The 26,563-nt window shown below is 42.6% G+C and overlaps 1 protein-coding gene across 1 annotated transcript in view; it reads right to left on the bottom strand.

Moving 5' to 3' along the window:
• kif25 (kinesin family member 25) overlaps positions 1–26,563 on the bottom strand; it is a 104,249-nt gene that overhangs the window by 18,739 nt on the left and 58,947 nt on the right. Inside the window, exons 9-10 of the mRNA XM_078230480.1 lie at positions 17,432–17,581; positions 7,434–7,610 (exon numbers count right to left, since the gene is read on the bottom strand). Of these exons, the coding sequence (XP_078086606.1) occupies positions 7,434–7,610; positions 17,432–17,581 (327 nt within the window). The remainder of the gene's footprint in view (positions 1–7,433; positions 7,611–17,431; positions 17,582–26,563) is intronic.

The raw sequence follows: 26,563 nt of genomic DNA, 5'->3' as shown, positions 1-26,563 counted from the left end.
ACATTCTACTGTCACATGCTGCAGTGTGTTCTCATATTTGAGGAAGTGAATGGCTAAGTGAGTGACTAAGAAAATAAAGTTTCCCATAAGTTTTGGGGAAGATCTCCAATTCCTCGGGTTTTGGAACTCTTTCCTCATGAGAAGTAATCCTCCCTCATATCAGGATGCACTGCATCTTATCATGTGGAGAATATTTTGATAAGCACGTTGAAAAGGGACACATATTGGAAAGAGCAATTTGAGAATGTGTGCCATTCAACTGCCTAAACCAGCAGCCACATTGTGACTGTGAAAAAAGAGCATTCAGGTACTGTGTTGGCAGCACCTTTGGTGTTTGTTCATCTTTACATTAAGAGGACTTCTGTGTGAAATTATTGCCATGGAAGCAATACATCTAGGTAAAGCATGGTGTATGAATCTGCATTTGAAAAGCATGCCAAAGCAACAATATCAACTTCTCTTTAAATAGTGCCTTTAATAAAACAGAACCTCCGAAGATGCTTCACAGCAACATAATGAAGCAAATTTGACACCAAATCACATAAGGTGATATTAACAAATGGCCAAAGCCGCTTTTTATTCGTTCATGAGATGTAGGCATCATTGTCAACACTGCCAAACATGATTGCCCTTGAGAAGATGATGATAGTGAACCACTGCAACCCAAGGTACACCCACAATACTGTAGGGGAGGGATTTCCAAGATTTTGATGCTGCAACATTGAAGGAGGAACAATATTATGCCAAATCAGGATGGTGTGTGACTTGGAGGGGTACTTACAGGTGATGGTGTTCTCATATATCTGCTGCCTTGCTCTCCTAGATGATAGAGGGCATGGTTTGAAATTGTTGTTGAAGGAGCCTTGACGAGTTGCTGCTGTTAGTCTTGTAGATGATCTACATAGCTGCCACTGTACACGAGTGAAGAGACTGAATGTTTAAGGTGGTGGTTGGAATGCCAATCAAGCAAGTTGCTTTGTCCTGGATTGTGTTGAGGATCTGTAGCGTGAGGGTAGTCAACAGTTAAGTTTGAAGGAAGGAGAGAGAAAAGTGGAGGGGTTTAGAGAATGTATTCCAGAGCTTAAAACCTAGGTTGCTGAAGGCCTGGTAAAAATGGTGGAACAATTAAAATTGGGGAAGCTCAAGAGGCCCGAATTAGATATTTGGAGGGCTGTGGTGCTGGAGGAGATTACAGAGAGAAGGAAGAGTAAGACCATGGTGGGATTTCAAAATTAGTGAAAATTTTAAAACGGAGGTGTTACTTAACTGGAGTCATCAGCCAGGCCCTTTGGGGATAACCACTGGGAGGTGTGACAGCTGCACAATGAATGAATTACAGCAGCTCCTGGGATAGCTTGCACAGACGTGCATGATAACCTTCTGGTGGGCATAAATGATCCGACCACTGAGGAAGTGGAATCTCTTACAACTGATGAACACTCCAGGTTAATCTGAGGGCACTTTTATTGTTCATAAACGCAGTCAACCAGTATCTGTGCCTGAAGGGGATCCAGCCACTACACTGAAATTGACAACCCTCTGTTTGACTGGCATTATCTGTGGCAGAGTGGACAAAAGCAGTGGCCTTGTAAAACAAGCCATCGGTGACCTAGGAGATGCACTATGCATAATATGCTGATGATGACACCAGCAGATCCCTTGAAGAGGTCGACTATGAAGAAACTGAGGGCTGTGGTGATCTTAATAGCCACAGCCTACGCGTGTCCACTTGACCCTCTTGGAAGGAGGTCTCCAGATGTCAGCAACAGCCTGTCATGAAAGCCCGAGCCTCCTAAGGTACTGCTGTACCATTATGTCCAAGAGGTTCATCCTCTGTCTGCATACCCTATGCTGGAGTATCAGTTGAGCTGGAGTTCCCTGTTCAGTGGAGTGGGCTGTGGCTGAGGAGACCGTAGCTGATGCTGTTGCTCCTGCTGGTACTGTAGTTTTTACAAAAGATTACAAGGGATACGTTACATTGGGCCCAAACAGTCCATGTTGGTATTTATATTCCATTTGAGCATTCTCCCATCTTTAGTTTTAATCTATCATTGTAAGCCTCCATTCCTTTCTCCCTCATACACTTGCTTTCTTGACCATTGAAATGCGTATAATACTATTTGCTTCAGACATTCCTTGTAGTAGTGAGTTCTACACTTTCATCATTCTTTAGGTTACTGCTGCTCCTGCAGCTGTTCGTGTGTGGCTTCTTGTTCTTACTTACCTGCCTGGTTTAAAGTCAGAAATAGGTACAAACATGTCTGAATACTGACTGTTGCCACTCCTTAGGGCGTTAACTCACCTCCCTTCACAGGACCTGTCACCATGTAACAGTTGAAATTATGCCCAAAGAATCTAAGACAGCCTAAGTTGAGACTCCAGAGTAAATTAAGTAAAAAGAACCAAAGAGGTAAAGTTATTAGGTTAATAACTTTTCAGTGTTAAACCAAACATGTTTATGATCCTGTAATGAGTATCAGCATAGTGCTTTATCCGTTGCACAGTGAGGTATAACAACATGAAGCTGATAGCTCTTGGCCACTTGCTGAGCCAGATAGCAAAGACATTGGCAATGTCGATGATAAGTCACGACAAGTGTCCCTGATGGGAAGATGAACAGCCAAAAAGAAATCGAACATAAATTTGATCTACCTAAGGAGCAGACATTAAATAAAGTGTGCCATATGGCTTTCTTGACCTGAATTGCTCTTAGCTACAGTTGAAGTTGAAGTAAATATGTTCTATGTTCTAAATAATTTAAATACACTGTTCCCTTTTTAATCTACGTTTCAATTCCTGGTATTACTAATTCATGGAAGAACATGTACAATCATAATGTTAATTATAAACTCATTGTGAATTGAAAATCAATTTTAAAATGAGTGTGCAACATAATAGTAGCTGTAGCAGTAGGCCTGTGTATGATTGATGCTTTATTGTTGGAGAATATTAGTGCGTTGACATAAGTGGGTATTACACTTACTGTTGTTACAACATCTGTGTTTGGCTCCATCTTTGGTAACACTGGCAACAAAGGGAATGAACTCATTTTTCGCAGGTTGCATTGTTGTGCTGTTAGATCAAAGATTATTCCAATGCATTCAGTTTCAATATCAAAAACTTTGCGAATAAATTCTTTACAAATGGGGCACAAAGTACCATCTACTCACCCTATCTAAAATGTTTCAAAGGGAACTGTCTGACTTGTTCTTTACTTCCTTTTTTGTTGTACTGTGATGTGATCAAAAGTTGATCACTGCGGACAGGATGGTACAGCAGTTCCCTGCGGTTCATTTCTCAGATAAGAACTGTTTGTTCATGGATGCTTGGTCAAAACTGTATAAGCAAAGTTTCAGAGGACTACGATGGCTTTTTGTTTTATTATTTTGAAAGAGACATGGCAGCAATTCCAGCACTGTATGCCTATGACAAAATGACTTTGTGTGACATTGCGAGGTCAGCTGATTTAAATATTTCAGTGCCACACCAAACATAGAGAACATGTTATTGGTATTATTCCAACATTACGACTACATTTCAAAAGTCTGTAAAGAGCTTTGAGACATGTGGTGGTCATGCAAAATGCTACACAAATGCAAGCCTTTCTTTATTTTTGTTGAAGATAATTATGTTTCTTCTAAACCATAACAATTTCAGGCAAAAATGCAGATCACCATAGTGAAGATTGTAATATTAAAAAGGCCCTTCCTGTTAGAAAGACATGGAATCTTTGCTGAACAGATGCAAGGTTAAAAAAATGTGAAGTCGCCATAGTCCCGGGTGACCATAGGTTGACTGGTGGTTATTTAACCTGAGGATCACCACACCTCAGGCAAGGAGCAAGGTTAAAAAGACTTTCAACCTTCATGAATAACCTTAGCTGGTACAGGAATTGAACCCACACTGTTGGCATTGCTCTGTATCACTAACCTGCTGTCCAACCAACTGAGCTAAACTGGTATAATGTAAGGAGGTCTCCGATTTCTGACAGCAAATGCATTTACCAGACCACTAACCAATTCCAAATATAGAGCTAGAAGAGCTGAGACCAAGTCATTTGGCTTCATGTATAACGATGCAAGACTCAGTCTGCACAGATCTAAATCTGGAAACATTCAAAAATGGAGTGAATACTAAGTCTTAAGATTAGGATCAGAGAGCTCAGTTAATTGTGGCCTACATAATTGGCTAAGTTTGTGTGGTTTGTTATTTTGGATTTTACAAGAAGAAATTCTAATACTTTCCATTCAAACACATATTGTAAAAACCCATCTGATTCACTGATGTCCTGAAGGAAAGGAAATCTGCTGTCCTTATCTGGTCTGGTCTACATGTGACTTCAGACCCACAGCAATGTAGTTGACTCTTAACTGCCCTCTGCAATGGTCTAGCAAAGCACTCAGTTTAAGGGCAATTAGGTATAGGCAACAAATGCTGATCTTGCCAGCAAATCTCACATCCATGAAAGAATAAGGGCGGCACGGTAGCACAGTGGTTAGCACTGCTGCTTCACAGCTCCAAGGTCCCGGGTTCGATTCCCGGCTCGGGTCACTGTCTGTGTGGAGTTTGCACATTCTCCTCGTGTCTGCGTGGGTTTCCTCCGGGTGCTCCGGTTTCCTCCCACAGTCCAAAGATGTGCGGGTTAGGTTGATTGGCCAGGTTAAAAAAAATTGCCCCTTAGAGTCCTGATGCGTAGGTTACAGGGATTAGCGGGTAAATATGTGGGGGTAGGGCCTGGGTGGGATTGTGGTCGGTGCAGACTCGATGGGCCGAATAGCCTCCTTCTGCACTGTAGGGTTTCTTTAAAAAAAAAAAATAAAGAAAATAGGTATGAAAAATAAACCAGCTTGTTTGTTTGTAATGGGTCATGTCTCATTAGGATGCTGATCAGATTCCTCCCAGAAGATAGGGGAAACACACATAGACAAGCTCTAGATTACAGAATCCAGTTCAGCAAATAAAGGGTCTCACCCACATGAACTCCAGATCACACTAACAAAGGAAATACAGGATCTGTTTTTTTGGAGTGCCTGGGACCAAGAGAAGTGTTGACATAAAATGGCTATTAGATTTGTTACAACAACCCTACAGGAAATTTTCAAGTTACTAAAGTAAACCTCTCCCAAAATATTTGTTGCACAGGATACTCTAGTCACAGTATAAGAAAGGAATCTATGTGTATTTTGGGCCTCATGAGCTTTCCGCACATTTTGTGTGCATGTTTTCAGTATGCTTTATGCATAAAAATTCAGTATGCAATCTCACTAAATTAATCAAATTTCCATGGGAAACAGGTCTCAAGAGGAAAGAGCCCTATATTTTTAGTGATTATTGTATTTCTCAAAGCATTAATAGTCAAAAATTTGTGTTTATACGAACTCTATTAGAATACTGACTATTGCTAGTTATCTATCTTTCCATCAAACCCTGTTTGCATACAGAAGTTAAATGTGCTTGCAACATACTAGCAGAGTTTACAGATCTGTAAAGAAACAGTATCTGGTCAGGGGCAAGATCAGTGTGTCCAATGTGAACCTGTTTTATTGGATATAATTAGAGGGCTATGGTCAGTGTTCGTCCCATATTATTAGACATAAAAACATTGGAACATCTCCCATAGGGTGCTTTACTTCTCCCAATGGGTGCCTTACCTCTCCAGTAACAGTGAAGGAATAGCATTATATTTCCAAGACAGGATGGTGAGTGGCTTGGAGGGGTACTTCCAGGTGGTGGTGTTCCCATGTGTCCTCTGTCCTTGGCCTAGATTGTAGCAGTCGTGGATTTGATGCTATTTCAGGAACCTTGATGGGTTCCTGCCGTACATATTGTAGATGGTATACTATGCTGTCACTGCACTGGTGGTCGAAGGAGTAAATGTCTATGAGTGGGGTGCCAATCAAGTGGGCTGCTTTGTCCTGGATGGTGGCAAACAACCTATGACCCTCACACCATTTGCAGTTGTTGGAACTACATTCATCCAGGCAAGTGAAGAGTATTCCATTACACCCCTGACTTGCACCTTGTAGATGATGGACAAGCTTTGGGGGTCAGAATGTGAGTTGCTCACCGCTGGATTCTCAGCCTCTGACCTGCTCTTGTAGCCACAGTATTTATATGGATGTTCCAGTTCAGTTTCTGGTCAATGGTAACCCTCAGGATGCTGAATGTGAGGGATTGAGCGATGGTAATGACATTTAATCTCATATTAACTTGTTATGCTCGGTGAGTAGAATTTTGTCAACAACTGGGCAGTTACCTAGACAAATGTATCAGCTTTGGCTCAATTGAGTGTGTTTTTTCCTAGAAGTCAGAAAATTTACCATTTAAATATACTTTGAAGCCGAGATTTTTGTCAGTGGGTTCATGTTCGCCGAGTTGGGAGATTTCCCGGCTGAGTGAACCTGACCTTTAGTCCAGCCGAGTTCAAATTTCTGGTCAGGAGGGTTCAAAAATGAGTTGGCGAGGACCCTGGAACAAATTCGTAGGATGCCAAGTGCGGAGACAAACTGGGAGCAAAACCTGTCTCTGTGCTCCAGCACTATGCTAAAATAAATTTTTAAAAAAACATCCCTCCAGTCCTCACACTCCCTTCAGCCCCACACACACTTTGTCCCATCCACGCCAACCTATCCCATCCCCACCAAATGGCCCGCACAACCATTTGCAGTTTCTTTACAGCTTTGACACTTTCTGGCTTTGACACTTACTGGATAACTTTGACAGGTGGACAGCTCCTTAATATTTCCTTGATAGCCCTTTGACAGCTGGGTATTTCCTGAACAGCTGGCCTGTTCCCAGATAGCTCCTTAACATCTCCTTGACAGCTAGACAGTTGGGCCGCTCTTTTGCAGCTTAACAATTCTAATGAATTTGTGTATAAATAGTGCATAATCCCCAAGGGTGCATCGCCTCTCCCCCAAAGGGTGCCTCGCCTCTGCCCCAAAGGGTGCGTCTCCTCTCCCAAAGATGTCCCGAGCCTCCAAATCCCGACTATGCATAAGAAGCCACCAAGATCAGACTTCTTTCCTGCTTGTTCTAATCTGCACACTCCAGTTCTCCCAAAGTCCCACTACAATGGAGGAAGCTGGTGATTTTAGTGGCCAGCTGCCTCTGCAAATGATGCATGCAATAATCCTGGCTTGACTCCAACCCACCCTGCCAGGATGGGAAATGCTAGATTCAGGGGTGAGTGGCACCTTGAATCTTTGGCCATTTCACAGGATTTTCGCCATGACGGAGAGACTCTTCATCATGGCAAAAATCCAGGCTCAATGCTGGAGGATATAATCCGAATTGCATTACTAGATCGTTTCAGATAAAATGTCTCCTTCTTTGATACCTCAGTGGTACAATATATTATCCTGATCAGTTGTTCATTATCAAATCTTTACACCAAAAAATAAAAATCAATAATCTGAAAGAAATTTACTTACACGTAGGTTAAAAAAGGAACCTCACTGGCACCAGTAATGGTAGTCAAAACATCTCGTTTTACACCTAAGACAGGTCCATCGTTGTCTTTCGCCAGCAGGTCAATTATTTCATTATTGTACACTTCCACTATAGACACTTTGACAGAATGTGCTTCAAGTGGTTTATTTGACAACAGTCTGCAAAGATAAGAGCAGCCTTTTATTCACAAAATTCTTAGTCTGTCCTAAAGTCTCCACAGTAAACATGCATTAGGTATACTGAATAATTTATTAAAGACATTTTACTCTCAATTCTTTTTACAGCAAAATCTGTAGAGCAATAAATTCTGCCTGGATGTGAAACCTTTCAATGCCTTTTCTCGGACAATCTCTGCTGTGTTCACATCAGTGGGAAACCTGATTTTGAAAATAGAGATGGAATCTGAAAGTTTACAAGGTTTGGAGCAAGAGGGGATAAGCAGGATTGGAAATTGGAGTGCAACTTGTTCCGTGATACCCTGTTGGGATTACCTTTATGAGCGGGGCAGATGAAGGTGGGTTTGCCTGCATGCAATACTTCAAAATGACATAAATGAAGCCTAAGGCACTATTTTAGGCCTGGGGTCAGAGAAGAAAGATTTTTACACCCTGAAGTTAACTTCCCTGGAAATCAGCTGAAATGTGTACAGAAGTGCAAGCTACTGGGACACAAGCTGTGCTATTGCTGATATAAAAATCCCAAAGCAATAGCTAATTGCCGAATTTGGAGAATTCTGGTGAGGTCAGACATTTCAGTTTCTGATTATGTGCAAGTCCTTGTCCTCTACTATTAAAGATTTTGGTCATGGCATTCTGATTTTGAACTCATCAGCTATAATTTTCTATTCATTCACTTCTGATAAGTTCAAAGCACAAACGCCCAGCCCACCTGTGGGGGTAGGGCCTGGGTGGGATTGTGGTCGGTGCAGACTCGATGGGCCGAATGGCCTCCTTCTGCACTGTAGGGTTTCTATGTTTCTATGTTTCTATCTCTTTAAGCAGGATCCAGATTTGGCCATTAAGGTCCATATTTCAATAAAATTATAAAGAACAAAGAACAGTACAGCACAGGATCAGGCCCTTCGGCCCTCCAAGCCTGTGCCACTCCTTGGTCCAACTAGACCAATCGTTTGCATCCCTCCATTCCCAGGCTGCTCATGTGACTATCCAGGTAAGTCTTAAACGATGTCAGCATGCCTGCCTCCACCACCCTACTTGGCAGCGCATTCCAGGCCCCCACCACCCTCTGTGTAAAAAACGTCCCTCTGATATCTGAGTTATACTTCACCCCTCTCACCTTGAGCCCGTGACCCCTCGTGAACGTCACTTCTGATCTGGGAAAAAGCTTCCCACCGTTCACCCTATCTATCCCCTTCATAATCTTGTACACCTCTATTAGATCTCCCCTCATTCTCTGTCTTTCCAGGGAGAACAACCCCAGTTTACCCAATCTCTCATAGAGGTTTATATAAACAGATAAACAACTAGGACAGTGGAAATTGGAGGATGCCGAATTATTTGGTTCCCAAATGATTTCCACCCTTCCCTCAACTTTACATTGTCCATCTCTGATTCATCCCTTCCCTTCCTTGATTTTGCTTTCTCCTTAGGCTAACTATGCATATTCACTACAAGTCACTGACTTTGAGGGGAACTTGCTACCTCACTGCATTTCCTCATGCCCTGCTTCCTAGAAGGTTCCATTCCATTTTTCTAGTTCCTCCATCTCCATCACATCTGTTTGAATGATGGGTATATCCATATCATTGTTTCTGATATGTCTTCCTTTCCCCTCAACCAAGGTATTCTCCCCATGTTGGTTGACAGGGCACTTGGCCATGTCCTGTACTCCTTCCTCTATCTCCCAGAACCATGGCAGGGTGTCCCTTTCCTTCCATCTATCTTGGCAGCCTCTGTATTCAACAGATCATTGACCACGATTCCACCATTTCCAGCACAACATCATCATTCAACACAACTTCCCCCTCCCGTTTCAGCATTCCAGAGGGACCGTTCCCTCTGTGACACCCTACTCCATCCCCAAAAACCCTTTCCATGCAAGCACAGGAGTTGCAACACCTGCCCTTTTACTTCCTCTCCCCTTACCATCCAAGGCCTCAAACAGGCTTTCCACGTGAAACACAATTTGAATGTACTTCTCCCAATTTAGTATACTGTATTTGATGCTCATGGTGTGGTCTCCTCTACACTGTGGTGACCAAACACAGATTCAGGACTGTTTTAGGAAATACTTATGTGGTGACTGTCTCTTTAAGGATCCATCTGCCGAGTAAGGGTCATAGAGGTTTACAGCATGGAAACAGGCCCTTCGGCTCAACTTGTCCATGCTGCCCTTTTGTTTTTTAAACCCCTAAGCTAATCCCAATTGCCCGCATTTGGCCCATATCCCTCTATACCCATCTTATCCATGTAACTATCTAAATGCTTTTTAAAAGACAAAATTGTACCCGCCTCCACCACTACCTCCGGCAGCTTGTTCCAGACACTCACCATCCTCTGTGTGAAAAAATTGCCCTTCTGGATACATTTGTATCTCGCCCCTCTCACCTTAAACCTATGCCCTCTAGTTTTAGACTCTCCTACCTTTGGGAAAATATATTGACTATCTAGCTGATCTATGCCCCTCATTATTTATAGACCTCTTTAAGATCACCCCTCAGCCTCCTATGCTCCAGAGAAAAAAGTTCCAGTCTATCCAGCCTCTCCTTATAACGCAATCCATCAAGTCCCGGTAGCATCCTAGTAAATCTTTTCTGCACTCTTTCTAGTTTAATAATATCCTTTCTATAATAGGGTGACCAGAATTGTACACAGTATTCCAAGTGTGGCCTTACCAATGTCTTGTACAACTTCAACAAGACATCCCAACTCCTGTATTCAATGTTCTGACCAATGAAACCAAGCATGCCGAATGCCTTCTTCACCACTCTGTCCACCTGTGACTCCACTTTCAAGGAGCTATGAACATGTACCCCTAGATCTCTTTGTTCTGTAACTCTCCCCAACGCCCTACCATTAACTAAATAAGTCCTGCCCTGGTTCAATCTACCAAGATGCATCACCTCGTATTTATCTAAATTAAACTCCATCTGCCATTCATCAGTCCACTGGCCCAATTGATCAAGGTCCCGTTGCAATTGGAGATAACCTTTTTCACTGTCCAATATGCCACCAATCTTAGTGTCATCTGCAAACTTACTAACCATGCCTCCTATATTCTCATCCAAATCATTAATATAAATTACAAATAATAGTGGACCCAGCACTGATCCCTGAGGCACACCGCTGGTCACAGTTGAAAAACAACTCTCTACAACCACCCTCTGGCTTCTGTCAAGAAGCCAATTTTGTATCCAATTGGCTACCTTACCCTGGATCCAGTGAGATTTAACCTTATGCAACAACCTACCATGCAGTACCTTGTCAAAGACCTTGCTAAAGTCCGTCCCCCCCTCACATGACCCAGGGAACCAATCAGGGAGCTGGGTGAGGGATCACTCTAGTGAGCTCGTGTTTCTGTTCTGGATCCTTGAGGCTGCGAGCCTCTGTATTATAGTTCTCTATAAATAAACATTGCAATTGTTATTTACCTAACTGGTGAACAGGAATTATTACAACCTCCATTCAGTCTGCAAAAATGACCCTTCCAGTTTCTGTCATTTGAATTCTCTACCTCATGCTGACCACCCTGTCTCAGTTTTTCTGCTATGTTCCCATGAAGCTCAACCTAAGCTTTCATCTTTTATTAGGTACTCTACACCAGACTCACCACTGACTTCAACAATTTCAGACTGTAACCTCTGTCTCCATTTTGTTTCATTTCTTTTGCAGGTTTCAGTTTTAGTCTTGTTTTCTTTGTTCTTGCTTTTGGATGGCGGTTGTACATCATCTGCCACTCACACCTCCTCTAGACACATCTTTTGTTTCCTAAGTTGTCCCATTACCATCGGATTTGGCCCTAAACCATTCATTTTATAATTTATTCTCTCACTTGCTTAAAACCTATTAATTTTATATCTTATTTCTGTTCTGATGAAAGGTCATCAACCTGAAATTTTAACTCAGTTTCTCTTCCTACAGGTGCTGCCTGACTTGTTCAGTATTTCTATCATGTCCAGCAGTGTGTATCATATACAAGATCCAATGTTTTAACTCATTAAGATTCCTTTGACAGCATCTTTCAAACCTGCAACCTTTACCACCTAGAATGACAAGGGAGTGGCAAGTTCCCTGGCAGAGTGATACAGTGGTTAGCACTGCTGCCTTCCCAGCGCCAGGGACCCAGGTTCAATTCCGGCCTCGGGTCACTGTCTGTGTGGAGTTTGTACATTCTCTCCATGTCTGCGTGGATTTTCTCTGGGTGCTCCAGTTTCTTCCGACACTCCAAAGATGTGTGGGTTAGGTTGATTGGCCATGGTAAATTGCCCCTTAGTGTCAGGGGAAATAGCAGGGTAAATACGTGGGGTTACAGGGATAGGGCCTGGATCGGTTTGTGGTCAGTGCAGACTCAATGGGCCTCCTTCTGCACTGTAGGGATTCTATGATTCTATGAAGTCACACATCATCCTGACATGGAACAACATCATCTTTCTTTCACCGTCACTTGGTCAAAATCCTGGAACACACATCCTAACAGTAGCACAGGTAAACTGACATTGCATTCACTCCAAGCTCAATATATCCTTCCTGAGTATGATGCCCAGACTGCTTACTGTATTCCAGGTGTGGTCTAACCAGGGATTTGTGTAGCTAGAGCATACCCTCTTTTATTCCAGTCCTCCAGATATAAAGGCCAACTTCTATTAGTCAATTTGACTACATTCTGTACTAATTCATGACATTGAAATAATCTATGTTTCTGGATGCCCAAGTCTCCTAGAGCCTTCACTTTTCAATGGCTGTCACCATTCAGAAGGCACCTGTTCTATCGATTTGGGTTCAAAGTGGATGACCTCACATTTGCCTATATTTGCCAGTTTTTCCCATTCACTTTAGCTATTAATATTGCATTGTAATTTTATGCTTTTGTCTGCACTGATTACAATCTCACCTACCTTTGCATCATTATCAACTTTGGACATGTCACTTTCAATTCCAAGAGTGGTTGAGGCTCCAACACAAACCTTTGTGGGACACCACTCATCACATCTCTTTGTATTTTCCCGACTCTCTATCCCTGCTGCACAATCAATTTCTTAAACACATCAATCAGTTGCCTTCAGTTGAATGGGCTTCAGTTTTAACGAGCAGTCTCCAAAGAGGAACTTTGTTGCCTTTTGGAAGTCCAATTACATAACATTTATAGACATTCTCCTGCTTAGTGCTTTGGCCACACCCCCCTTCAAAAAATTCAACAGGTTCATCAGGCATGACAAACCAGATCCATGCCATCTCTTTCTGATCTGATGAAAATTTTCACTGTGTTCAGTCATCCTCTCTTATGGATTCTAGTAATATTCTGACAATAAATGCTAAGTTGAACTAGGTCTTGGTTTTCCTCTTTCACCTTTCCTAATTTCAGAGTAACATGTCAATTTTCCAATTCCAAGTAACAGTTCTCAAAACAAAAGAACTTTGGAACAATGTCAACAGGTTGTCTCCGAGTCCATGTACTCTCATTTTGGTCAGCAAGCTTTTATGTAAAACACATTGCAATTTCCGAAAGCCTTGACAGGTATTTCAATTCCAATTTTCTTTCCACACCTAGTGGTGCAAGAAGGCAGACTTCGGTCTGTTTCCATAGTTAGTTATTTCTGAAACAGATCTTTAGTTTGTCGCCAGGTGCACCACTCCATATCAAGTATGACTGACCAAGAGTCTCTGTCATTCTTACCACTAGCCATTGGCCTGTTGAAAGAAGTGGTAGGTTGCCACCTAGCCTGTTTGACTGCATTATGAATGCACCTTCCTTGGCCATCAACTCCTGGAGTGGGACTGAGCTTCTGGCTTAGAGTCAGAGACACTACCCATTGCACAAGACCTTGTCATTTATATTAAATGATTTGGGTGAGAATATAGGGGGCATGGTTAGTAAATTTGCAGATGACACCAAGATTGGTGACATAGTAGACAGTGAAGAAAGTTATCTCCAATTGCAATGGGATCTTGATCAATTGGGCCAGTGGGCTGACGAATGGCAGGTGGAGTTTAGACAAATGCGAGGTGATGCATTTTGGTGGATTGAACAGGGCAGGACTTACTCAGTTAATGGTAGGACGTTGGGGAGAGTTACAGAACAAAGAGATCTAGGGGTACATGTTCATAGCTCCTTGAAAGTGGAGTCACAGGTGGACAGAGTGGTGAAGAAGGCATTCGGCATGCTTGGTTTCATCGGTCAGAACATTGAATACAGGAGTTGGGACGTCTTGTTGAAGTTGTACAAGACATTGGTAAGGCCACACTTGGAATACTGTGTGCAATTCTGGTCACCCTATTATAGAAAGGATATTATTAAACTAGAAAGAGTGCAGAAAAGGATGCTACCGGAACTTGATGGATTGAGTTATAAGGAGAGGCTGAATAGACTGGGACTTTTTTCTCTGGAACGTAGGAGGATGAAGGGTGACCTTATAGAGGTCTATAAAATAATGAGGGGCACAGATCAGCTAGATAGTCAATATCTTTTGCCAAAGGTAGGGGAGTCTAAAACTAGAGGGCATAGGTTAAAGGTGAGAGGGGAGAGATACAAAAGTGTCCAGAGGGGCAATTTTTTCACACAGAGGGTGGTGAGTGTCTGGAACAAGCTGCCAGAGGTAGTAGTAGAGGCGGGTACAATTTTATCTTTTCAAAAGCATTTAGATAGTTACATGTGTACGATGGGTATAGAGGGATATGGGCCAAATGCTGGCAATTGGGATTAGCTTAGGGGTTTTAAAAAAAAAGGTTGGTGTGGACAAGTTGGGCTGAAGGGCCTGTTTCCATGCTGTAAACCTCTATGACTCTAAGACCTCCTTTTGACAGGTATAGTACTATGTAAATATTGAACCTTATCGAAGGCCTTCTGAAAGTTGATATTAATAGCATTTACCTACCATGTCAGTTATCTTCCTGAAATATTCAACTAGGTTTGCTAGACATGACTTATCCTTCACAAATCCATGTTGGCTCTCTCTGATCAGTTCATGCTAATCCAAGTGCTTAGTCACTCTGACCCTAACAATATAGGCTATTCATCTCTCCACAACAGACATTAGGGTGATGGGCTTTTAATTCCTAGTTTATTGCTATTACTCTCCTTAAATAGTGTAGTCACATTGCAATTTTCCAATCCAACAGGACAATTTCTTAATCAAGTGTGTTTTAGAAGATCCTGATGAGAGTATCCGCAATTTTTGCAACTGCTTCTTTTAATGTTCTATCATGGAGTTCATCAGGTCCTGGAGTCTTCCTAACTTTAGTCTCATTATATTGTGGATAAATGTGAGATTATCCACTTTGGTAGCAATAATAGGAAGACAGATTATTACTTGAATGGGTGTAAATTGAGAGAGATGGATACTCAGTGAGCCCTTGGTGTCCTCATGCATCAGTCGCTGAAAGTAAGTGCGCAGGTACAGCAAGCAGTAAAGAAGGCAAAGGGTATATTGGCCCTTATAGCGAGAGGATTTGAGTATAGGAATAGGGATGTTTTACTGCAATTATATAGGGCGTTGGTGAGGCCACGCCTGGAGTATTATGTGCAGTTTTGGTGTCCTTATCTGAGGAAGGATGTCTTTGCTACAGAGGGAGTACAATGAAGATTTGCCAGGCTGATTCCTGAGATGACAGGTCTGTCATATGAGGAGAGACTAAGTCGATTAGGATTATATTCACTGGAGTTTAGAAGAGTGAGGGGGGATCTCATAGAAACTTATAAAATTCTAACAAGGTTAGACAGAGTAGATTCAGAAAGAATGTTCCCAATGGTGGGGGAGTCCAGAACTAGAGGTCATGGTTTGAGGATAATGGGTAAATTTTTAGAACGGAGGTGAGGAGAAATTTCTTCACCCAGAGGATGATGAATGTGTGGAATTCACTACCACAGAAAGTAGTTGAGGCCAAAACGTCTGATTTCAAGAAGAAATTAGATATAGATCTAGGGACTAAAGGGATCAAGGGATATGGGGGGAAGGGGGGATCAGGATAATGAATTCGATGATCAGCCATAATCAAAATGAATAGCAGAGCAGATTCGAAGGGCTGAATTACCTACTCCTGCTAGTTTCTATATTCTGATTTCCCTCTTTTTAACTATCATCAAATATGGTAAAAGCTCCTCCTCTTATTTTCTTTCCATCTCAAGGCCGGGATTTTCCCAAAAAAAAGCTAAGTGCCCAATGAGTGGGAAAACAGGAGAACTTCTTGCCTGTTGTTTGGGCGCACTTGGTTGAACAAATCTCCAGCCTCCTTCTCCCAATCGCCAGACTCCTGATCACTGGCCTACCAATTGTTTCTCAACTGCCCTCCCTCCACTTCCTCCCTCCCTCTCCCACCAATCCCATTGCAGAGTGTGTAGTGTGTTTCCCCCCCCCCTCCACCACCACCACCGATTGGCCCCCCCAGTATGCCCCGTCTTCCAGTGGACCCTGAGCCCCTCTGGCCTATGCCCTTGGCACTGCCCAGTGCGTGGTGGCAGTGCTAGAGTGCCAGGTGGGTAGTGCTAGGGTGCCAAGCTGGCATTGCCCAAGTGACAGCCCCTTGTCCCTGACCTCCCAGGGGGGCCTTAAAGCCTCTGTTTCTACCAGCAGGGTGAGCATGCTTGGTCCCTGTTGGTGGTGACCAGTTGTAAACCCCGCTGGTGAGAACCTCTCCCGGCAGGGATTGGGGGGGGGGGGGAGGGAAGAGAGAGGGGGAGGGGAGAGGGTGGGGGAGGCACTAGCAGGCCCGGAGACTACTGTCCTGGGCTTCCTAATCATATTGAAATGTCAATGCCGATATTCTGTGCAAGGCTGATTACATGGAAAAACATAGCCTGGCAGACTTGCGATCAGCCAGATGCCAGTCACGAGTCCCACTACAAGCCCCCCGCTGAGGTCCCGGCCCATTGCGCTATTTGACCAGAAGACCAAATTTTTTTATTCACCCTTTTCCTTTTAGCTACTACTATTGCCCTGGCAAGTTTTTTCTCAAATTTCCTTTATGACCAGAGCTCTTACTACTTTCTTAATATCCTTTCACTATTCTTTATGTCTCTCTTAGATCATCACATCTCCATTCTTCAATGCATTTGTATAAGCTCTTTCTTTTAGCTTTATACCATATACAGACATGAATGGGCACAATGGGACAAACTTTTTCTCTTTGCCATTAGGACAGCAGATTTTCACATGTGTATGACTTGTGCCTGATTTTTATCTGTATCTCTGAATCCTTCTAAGAGTTAGGAAAATTTAAATGATTAGGGGGTATGTCAGGGCCATTTATAATGCCCCTGGCGTACTTGCCTCAGGTGGAAATGTGGGTGAAATAGTTATAAATCAGAAATATTTTCATTTGTACTTTAGTTTTACATCTCTAATACAATTAGTGAAGGGAGGCTTTTAAAATGTAACCCACCTTCTGGTTAATAGCAATGTTGTACTCCAAGAATGTCCTTTGTTGTCTGCACTGTGACAGGAATAATGTCATTCTGTCATTTATATATTATTACAATATAGCCAGCATGCACCCATGCAGTAATATCAACCTGATGATACTTCCAGAAGTATTATGTCAGATCACAATGAATCAGGCCTGCACCTTATCCTCCCTCCCCTAGGTACTCAGGTTATGTTAGACCAAAGAGGAAAATCAGCCTCAGTCCTATTTTAGATAAGTTATCAATAAATTGATGCAAAATATTATAAATTGGAAGAACTTTCAAAGTAATTTAAGTTCACTTCCTTCCCCCAAAAATGTGTGTTTTTTAAATATCATTTATCTGTCTTACAGCATCAAAATTGTTGAATGAAAACTGGTAGGCTATAGGACCACTTCCATACCTGTATAACTCTCTTGCAGCTTTTGGGATAATTCCTTCATCTAATTGTGGCTCAGGGAAAAGAGTGAAGTTTTCTTTAGAATGTGGTCCGAACATGGTATAGGTTTTGCCACTGCCCGTCTGCCCATAAGCCATGATACACACATTGTATCTAAAATACAATAAGAGATCATAAGGAGTTTGAGGATTTTAAAAAATCATTATTACATTTGTCTTTGAATACTCTGCCACCTGTCACATCCAACGTAAACATAAATGAGGTACAATCTGTAGCCATATTGCATTAATACATCAATACATTTTTCGATCCTGCATGATCTTTGACAACGAACTTGAAAATCCTTCTTGAGAAGTGGAGGCAGATGAGGTTTACTGTCGGTACAGAAAACCATGCCCTGCTGCTTCAATTCCGATTCTCAAAACTATTATCCATTTTGCTTTTTAATAATAGCTAAATAAGATAAAACTCATCTTAGCCCTTTGACATAGGCAGTGTTCCATAAATTTCTGTCTCTATGACCAGTGAATGTAGGGATTCTATGATTCTATGAGATGTAATTTTTGTCAGTGTCATTGCCAGAATCTGACTCATGTGAGCGACTTCTGACTTATTGGAAAATTCATAAAGGTATTGGAAGGTTCCTGGAAATATTTGGAATATTTTTGGAGAATACAAAAAGTGTAAAGAAATGCAGAGAAAGTCCACCAGAATAAATACAGCATGTCTGACATTCAAGGGAGTTGGAGGGTGGGGCCTGTGGCCTTGGAAGGACCCATCTCTTTGGCTCTCCAGACTCAGGCATGGGTAAAATGCTCTTTCAGAGAGTTGGAGGAGGAAGAATAGTGTGCCGATAAGGGGATGTGTGCACATTGTGCCAAGCAAGCTGCTGAAAAGGGAATGGCACCATCACATATATGGGCCATAGAAGATCATGTGCGGGAGTAACATGTGGCCAGAGGGAGGTGGCTGGATAATGTGCACCAGGCACCACAACATTTCACCCTGAGGTAGGGATATACCGAATCTGAAGATCATGGGCAGGACAGAAGCCAGTGTAGAAGATGGCTGAGATTATCCTGAGATATGCTTTCAGAGATATGCTATGTCTGTCTCAGTGTTTTATTATTTAGACCAGAAAATAGGTATTGGCAAGTTGTTTTATATTTTATAGGAACCTTCTACATTTTCTGTAGACTTTAAATGGAACCATAAAATCCCTACAATGCAGGAGGAGGCCATTCAGCCCATTGAGTCTACACCGACTCTCCGAAAGAGCATTTTACCCTGGCCCACGCTTTGCGGGCTATCTTACCCAAGCCCAACTATCCCCGTAACCCCACACATTTACCATGGCTAATCCACCAAACCTACACATCTTTGGACACTAAGGGGCAATTTAGAATGGCCAATCTACCTAAACTGCACATCTTAGTTCTCGTGAACTGATTACAAAACACTATCAGTTCAACTTTTTGTGTACTGGCTATAGAATGCATTAATTAAATGCTTTAATCTGCATACTGAAAGAATACATTACAGGAAATAATGGGTGTATACCGGTGAATTTACACTAAGATTAAGAAAGGAAAATCATAGACTGCATGCCAATGATTTCTTGTACCACACCCTCATGGAATCAGTTCTAATACTTCAGGAATGATGATTATAAATAAGTTAAGCAGTTTCATATGATTGAAATAAATATTGTCTTCCATTTTATTTCAATATTTAATTCTTTCTGCTGCAAGTGCAGTCATAGATGATAGGGTGAATGCTTTAATATACACCACATGCGTTGTATGACATTATTCATGATCAGAAACCTGCACCGACAACAATTCCACCCAGGCCGTATCCCCATAACCCCATGTATTTACCCTGTTAATCCCCCTGACACTCAGGGACAATTTAGCATAGCCAATCCACCTAACCTGCACATTTTTCGGTCCGTGGGAGGAAATTGGAGCACCCGGAGGAAACCCACACAGACACGGAGAGAACATACAAATTCCACACATTCACCCAAGGCCGGAATTGAACCTGGGTCCCTGACAGTGCGAGGCAGCAGTGCTTAACCACAGTATCCACTTCTGAGTGAAGTCACTCAATAATAAATGTCCTGTTGGTTCCATAAAAGGTGCATGTTTGAAGTCCATCCCGTCCCCATTATCCAACCCAGATATGGGGGCAGGACTTCCAGATGCAAGGTCCTGGTGACAGATTAGGTAAGATGTGGAGTCTCCACGACTCCATTAAAACCCTGGCCCATGTCACAGGGAAATCTCCTAGGCAATAAAGTGAGTTTATTCTCAGAGGTGTCCAAAGCACTTGTAATAAGTTGCATTAGTTGCTATTCCCAACAAAATCAGTTAGTTTAGGCTATAGGAATTGCGCAGTGCACATTTCACAGTGGATGAACACAGGCTTGTTGGTTTCACCCTTTCTACTGTTCATATCAGGTCAGTTTCACTCAATGATTACTTTATGTTGTGCACTTGTCTTTTCTAACCCTTAAGGTAAGGTGCAGGCGCTGTATGTAACCCGTGTGCTGTTGGCAAAGAGGGGTTCCATTCTTATGGACAGGAAAGGGGCAGTTCAAATTGTGCTGATTTCCTCTGACCACCCGTCCTTAAGCAGAGGTGTTTTGAATTAGTTTTTTAAAAATAGGCACAGGCGTGTTTTCCCAAATTTGTGATTCAATTTTACTAATAATCTACAGAAAACACCAGTTAGGATTAACTCAGAAGGCTAGTTTATTTCACACATTCAAAATCCTGAGAAAAGTAGTGTTCTCCACTTCCCACTCTGCACATTCATACAATAAAAGGGTTGGGATGGAGAAAAGGACTTTTACAGTATAAAGAACACAAAAGTAATGAATATTAGTTTATGATTTCCAGAGTCCAGATGATGTTCCCTTTGTGGTGGGGTTCCATTCCAATGAGTTTCTGGTTGATGAAACAATTTCAAAATCCTTGATATCAATGATGCTGCTTTATGATGAGCTTTTCTGTGTTTAGCCCACTTGGCAGGCATTGATCAGTGACTTTTAGGATCACGCAGGCTTTGAGGAGTTGAGATTGCTTACCCAGACTGGTTGTTGCAGTTCTGTCTAGTTTTTGTTAAACAGCACTTTGGCTGCGAAGCCAAAGTTGTAATATTAAACTATCCAAAAGGTCAGAGGCTTGGGTCATGTGACTTTCCTTCTCCACACTGGCTTCAATAGGGCAGTTTATCCAACGTCTGGAATTGGCTTTGATTTTGAGACTAATAATGTCTCAGTCATTAGTTGTTGAAAGGGGTGCCATCTACGTTGATGTTTGGGAAGCCATTGCTGCAGCAGATCTACTGATTCTACGAGCAAGGTTGGTTTATCAATTGCAAATTACATCCTTGTTAGTTCCTTTGAAATTGGTCTCTACAGTCCCAGGTCCCATGTGAGTCTGTTAGATGCTCGCTAAGCATAACAAGGTGTGATATTCCAGAAACTGAGAAGAGAATTATTTTGTCTTTGAAATTCCTGGGGACAGCTCCCAGAGGGCCGGCCAGGTGATCAGGTGACTTGTGGCAGCTATTTAATTTTCTTTGGTGAGCAAAAGAGATTAGTTTTAAAAAATAAACAGCTATAAGGATAATTTAAAAAAATATATAGTGGTGGGTTTCTTTCCGTGTCATAGGAACCCAATACTATGCTTAAAAGGGCTCTTACTTGACTTTTAAACTTTCTATCAGATCAGCATAAGTTCCCAGCTGCACTCATAATCCAGCTGTGGGAAATCTGCAAGATTCCAACTTGATGTCCTTTGTCTCAACTTTCCAACACAATTAGCTCCTGAACCCCACCTCGAACAGTTTGGGAAAATTCTGCCCAGTGCTGTTGTTCTAAGTAATTCTCAAAGTATGGAAGAATATTTTCAGCTTTCAAACTATAAACATCAAATTGATTTCCCATGTATACATATATACACACTTTAATACTTGTAATAACTTACACAGTTAGAGTTTTAGTGCAGAAATACTTTATTCCTCAAATCATAGCATCATAGAATCCCTACAGTGCAGAAAGAGGCCATTCAACCCATTAAGCCTGCACCAACAACAATCCCACCTATCCCCATTACCCCACGAATTTAACCTACTAGCCCCACTGACCCTAAGGGGCAGTTTAGCATGGCCAATCAACTTAACCTGCACATCTTTGGACTGTGGGAGGAAACTGAAGCACCCAGAGGAACCCAAATAGACACGGGGAGAAGATGCAGTCTCCACGCAGACAGGGTCTGAAGCCGGAATTAAACCTGGATCCCTGGTGCCATGAGGCAGCGGTGCTAACCACAGTGCAACCATGCCGCTCCCAAAAGCAGTGTCAACCCATCAATAAAGTTTTACAAAATAAATTCTACATGCCTGCTTGACTAAGCTACTTTTCTGCCCAAGCTGAAAAATGTGTGCAAATATCAGGTTTTTAAATACAGAACTTTCACCCCACCTTGACTCACCCCCCCCTTTAGTTTTCTATGTTCAGTTCCTCTGGCTTGTCCAATACAACAACCCCTCCCCCCGTGTGCTGTAAGTTTTTCGGGCAACTCAGGCCTTTTTTATGAGCTGGGAAAAGGACTTGAACCCTAAAGAACTGTGAAAGTGGCCACACTTAGCTGCAGGACTTGACCAAAAATGTCCCAGGGAGCCCAGCCAGCCTGTGTGTGTGTGTGTGTGAAGGGTCCCAGTCCAAAAATTGCAAGCAGCCAAAAACCAGACAGACTGCTGATTAGGTTATCAGCAGCACAAAAAGAACCTCACGACACCACCAGACTAGGCCGGCAGCAAGACAATGCACCTGGCCTGGACTCAATACAGGTGATAATGGCCTTGTCCCAGAGCGAGGAGAAGCCCATTTCCCTAATGGGAAAACAATTAAACGATCTCCGATGGAACAATAAAGGACAGCAAGAGACCTATCACCTGGGATGGGACCATCTGGTCTCTATGGACTGTAAGATCGCAGCTGCAGATAACGAGCAAGCCTTTGTCTGTGGAAACTGCCGGTTGGAAGGGGGGCGGAGTTGGCAGGAAAAGAATTCAAGTTTTACAATATAAAAGGATGGTCAGGCCGGCCATTTCTTCCTCTTTTCTCTTCGGACCAGCATGACAGCACTCCTCTCCTGTTTCCTGCCTCTCGTTCGTATCCAGCACGCAGCCCGAAGCCCACTGAGCAATTTAAACTAGGATCATGAGTATACTCTGGTAATTCGCGAAGTTCCCGAGATCATCATAGTGGATGAGGCTTTGGGGAAAGTGGGGGGGCTTTTGCATGCACCTTTCATAGTTTAAGACACTGGTAAACTTGTATAAAGTAAGAATTCCATGGTGTCCGTTTTAGTATTCCTTCCATAGTTATAGTCTTATAGAGCATAAGGCATTGTGTGTTGTTTTCCTGGTGTTTGGTGACCTTTGACCTTGATGTTTTAATATATATATATCTTTGACTTCCGTTGGAGTCCGTTTTGATCTTTTCAATTTCTCACCAATGATCTCTGACTAAGTCACAATATAAATATTCCTTACCATAATTCCGGAGTCTAGAACTGAGGGTACCCTGGGCGCTTCAAAACCGCCCACTCAGGAAAGGCTGCCAGGTAGTGGATAGGCAGCAGTTTCCTTTTCTCTCTCTTGGGAGCGCTACTCTAGTGAAGTAGACGCAAGGTGGCCATTGTTCCATTGGCAAGAGAGAGAATCACTCGGGCATTGGTGGGGTTTTGGGTGACGGAGAACCAAACCTAAAATAAGCCCAGTGGAGTTAAAAAGAGGGATCCCGCTACAGTGCCCACAAGGCCACTGTCTCTTGTTGTTCAGTTTTACTGACCTTTGTTCTATTAACACATTCTGCTTTCCTACCTTTGCCACTATTAACACTCTTCAGTCCCTAATGGCACCATTAACAGCCCCTCCATCTCTTGTCCGTGACATCTTTGTCAATCTCTCCTTAGCTTCAACCTACACTGACTTTCCATTCTGCCCCATACCCTCTCCAAGTATATAATTCATCATATCTCTATCCCTTTCAATTCTGTAGAAGGGTCATATGGACTTGAAACATTAACTGTGTTTCTCTCTCCACAGATGTCGCCAGGCCTGCTGAGTTTATCCAGCATTTTCTGTTTTTATTTCGGATTTCCTGCATCCGCAGTATTTTGCTGTTCTTTTAGTTGGTATATCAGTGTTGAATTTCAGTGTAAGTAGGAAGGAAATGAAACTGCAAAACACAATCATCACGATGCAGAAAGAATATTCAAGCTATGAGTGGGAAAAAAAATGTTTTACAAATAATGAAAAGAAAGAGCTTGAATTCAAATAATAATCCACTGGACATTCCAATGTAAGAAAAGGAGTTAATCTGATTGATAAGAACAGTGCTAATGTCATATAACAATTGACTTATCTTTGTATTGTAATGTTTATAATGTTAACTTTTAGTCTTTGTTGTTCAATGGAGAAGTATTGAGTAATAAACACTGTACTGAGACTGACCCGACAGCACTGTTTTTTAAGTTTATTTATTAGAGTCACAAGTAGGCTTACATTAACACTGCAATGAAGTTATTGTGAAAATCCCCTAGTCGCCACACTCAGGTGCCTGTTCGGGTACACAGGGAGAATTTAGCACGGCCAATGCACCTAACCAGCGCATCTTTCGGACTGTGGGGAGGAAACCGGAGCACCCAGAGGAAACCCACGCAGACATGGGGAGAACGTGCAGACTCGCACAGTGACTCAAGCCAGGAATCGAACCCGGGTCCCTGGTGCTGTGAGGCAGCGGTGCCGACCACTGTGCCACCCACACTGACATGTTTTAATAGGAAACAATTACCTGCTTCATGAAAGTTAATTAGCCACCACATACTAGTTTCAGAGGTTCAGGGAGAGGTAATCAATAATATGGATGCAGTGACAATAGTTTGTACTGCAAAAGGAATACTGTCTGGATAAGTAATGGGGGAATCAGGCTGGTGCTGTGTGGTACAGAATCAAAGATAGACTAATAATTAGTAGTTTCACTTAACGGAAGAGTAATTATATATTCCCGCTGCTTATTGTGGAGGCATTGGTGCAGAACAATACAGCAATGGAGAGTTCAAAGAGGCTGAAATGTGCAGTGGTCTGCACGGTTTCCTGTCTTGTTAATTTCACCTCTGGTTTAAATTCATCATCACAACCTAGGGAATCATGGGGGAAATGACTGAAGGCGGCAGTGCTGCCTGTAAGGACGTAGTGACAGATAACTGCACTTTGACAAAGTGCAAACAGCTGTCTGATATGCCGGAAATAGTTGGTATTCTAATAGCAGCCGAAGCAACAGCATTATAATTGATCTACAGTGATGACAACAGTGGCTGTCTGGGAGAAGAAGAAATGGTTACAAGGAGAAGCACATCAAATGAAGCAGGAGGCAAGACAGAGAGGCAGTGGCAGGAGGGGAGTGAAGAAAGAGAGTGAGAGTGCGAGAGAGTGCAGGTGATGGGCAGTCAATTCCCAGAGTCTGGCCCCGATGGCCCACAAGAAGTTCACTGAAGTCACAAAGGTGGGTCAAGGAGTAAATGACATTTCATATACTATCCTTCCCACCACTCCACCAACCTCTCAAGCTACTCCGTACACCACGAGAAAGAGGGAGATGTTTGTCTGGGTATACTGAAGAATGCCACTACCTCTGTCTAGGCAACAAAACCTGTTTCTGAGTAGACCATAGGTGTCCCTGACTCTTTGTTGCAGCAAAGCTCTGTCACTGTTGTTGGATTCCTCACAGGTGTCATTAGCCATCTCCCATAGATATCCCATATTGTCCGGAATCCGGTTCAATTCCAGCCTCGGGTCACTATCTGTGTAGAGCTTGCACCTTCTCCCAGTGTCGGCGTGAGTTTCCTCCGGGTGCTTCAATTTCTTCCCACAGTCCAGAGATGTGCAGTTTAGGTTGATTGGCTATACTAAATTGATCCTAGTGTCAGGGGAATTAGCGGGGTAAATCTGTGGGGTTATGGGAATAGGACATGGATGGGATTGTGGTTGGTGCGGACTCGATGGGCTGAATGGCCTCCTTCTGCATTGTAGGGATTCTATGATGAATTGTGGTGCTGTGGTGAAGAGCCATGGTATTTGAGAGTGTCTGAAAATGTAGGAGTTATGACTATTCCCCGGGTACCGTGCTCACACTTGAAGCCGGTGGTCACACAAGAGCTGCACATTTAATGAGTGAAATCTCTAGCAAATTATGAAGGCTTACCCACAGGTAACTTAATAGCCACATGGGTGCAGATTATTATCTCCTAGGCCCTGGGGAAACTTGCTAGGGCGCCAGAACATCTAGCACTGTCGACATGACCAGCCTCAACTGTAGCATAGTTTATGAATTCCTGGAATAAGGCATCAGTAACAACCTTGATGTGGTGGTGTGCTGTGCCCAGAGATATACCAGAGAAATTCCCGGCTGCTGCTTGAAATGAGGCCATTATGTAGAAGCTCAGGGTCACTGTCACCTTAAGTGTGACTGGCATCACATGGCCTCCCATGTAGATGGAACTTATCTCCCCCGCCATCATGTCACGGAAAGTCATGAAGGTCTGACAAGATAAACACAGGCGTATACCACACCGGGGCTCAGGCAAGCGTAGGTAGTGGAGCCTCTGCCAGTAGACTCATCCCACAGGGTAAAGTCTTCTACATCTTCACATGTGGGGTCTAAAGAGGATTAAATTGAAAGAATAGATTACATAAACTTGTCTTGTATTCCATTTAGTATATAGAAGATCATGATGTGATATGATCCAGCTGTTTAAAATGTTAAAGGATTCAACAGAGTAAAAATGGAAAAACGGTTTCCTTTGTTGGTATATAATCAGGAATAAAGGACATAAGGGTTATTTCGGCTGAGGGGGGGGGGTAAAAGGAAATATTAAACATTTGCTGCATTAGTGAGAGATGTTAGTTTGAAAATCTGGCTTGAGTAAATATTGTAGTGTTAATTGCTGAATACCATGATTTGAATTTTCTTGGAGGTGCTAAACCAGATACCAACACTTACACGCTCAACCTACAGGCAAGACAATTTTTGTGGAAAGGTATATGTGGGCTCCTTGC

Source organism: Mustelus asterias, chromosome 15 (genome assembly GCF_964213995.1).
Source record: "Mustelus asterias chromosome 15, sMusAst1.hap1.1, whole genome shotgun sequence".
Taxonomy (NCBI): Eukaryota; Metazoa; Chordata; class Chondrichthyes; order Carcharhiniformes; family Triakidae; genus Mustelus; species Mustelus asterias.
The sequence above is the reverse complement of the archived record's forward strand: the minus strand, read 5'-3'. Positions and strand labels throughout refer to the sequence as shown.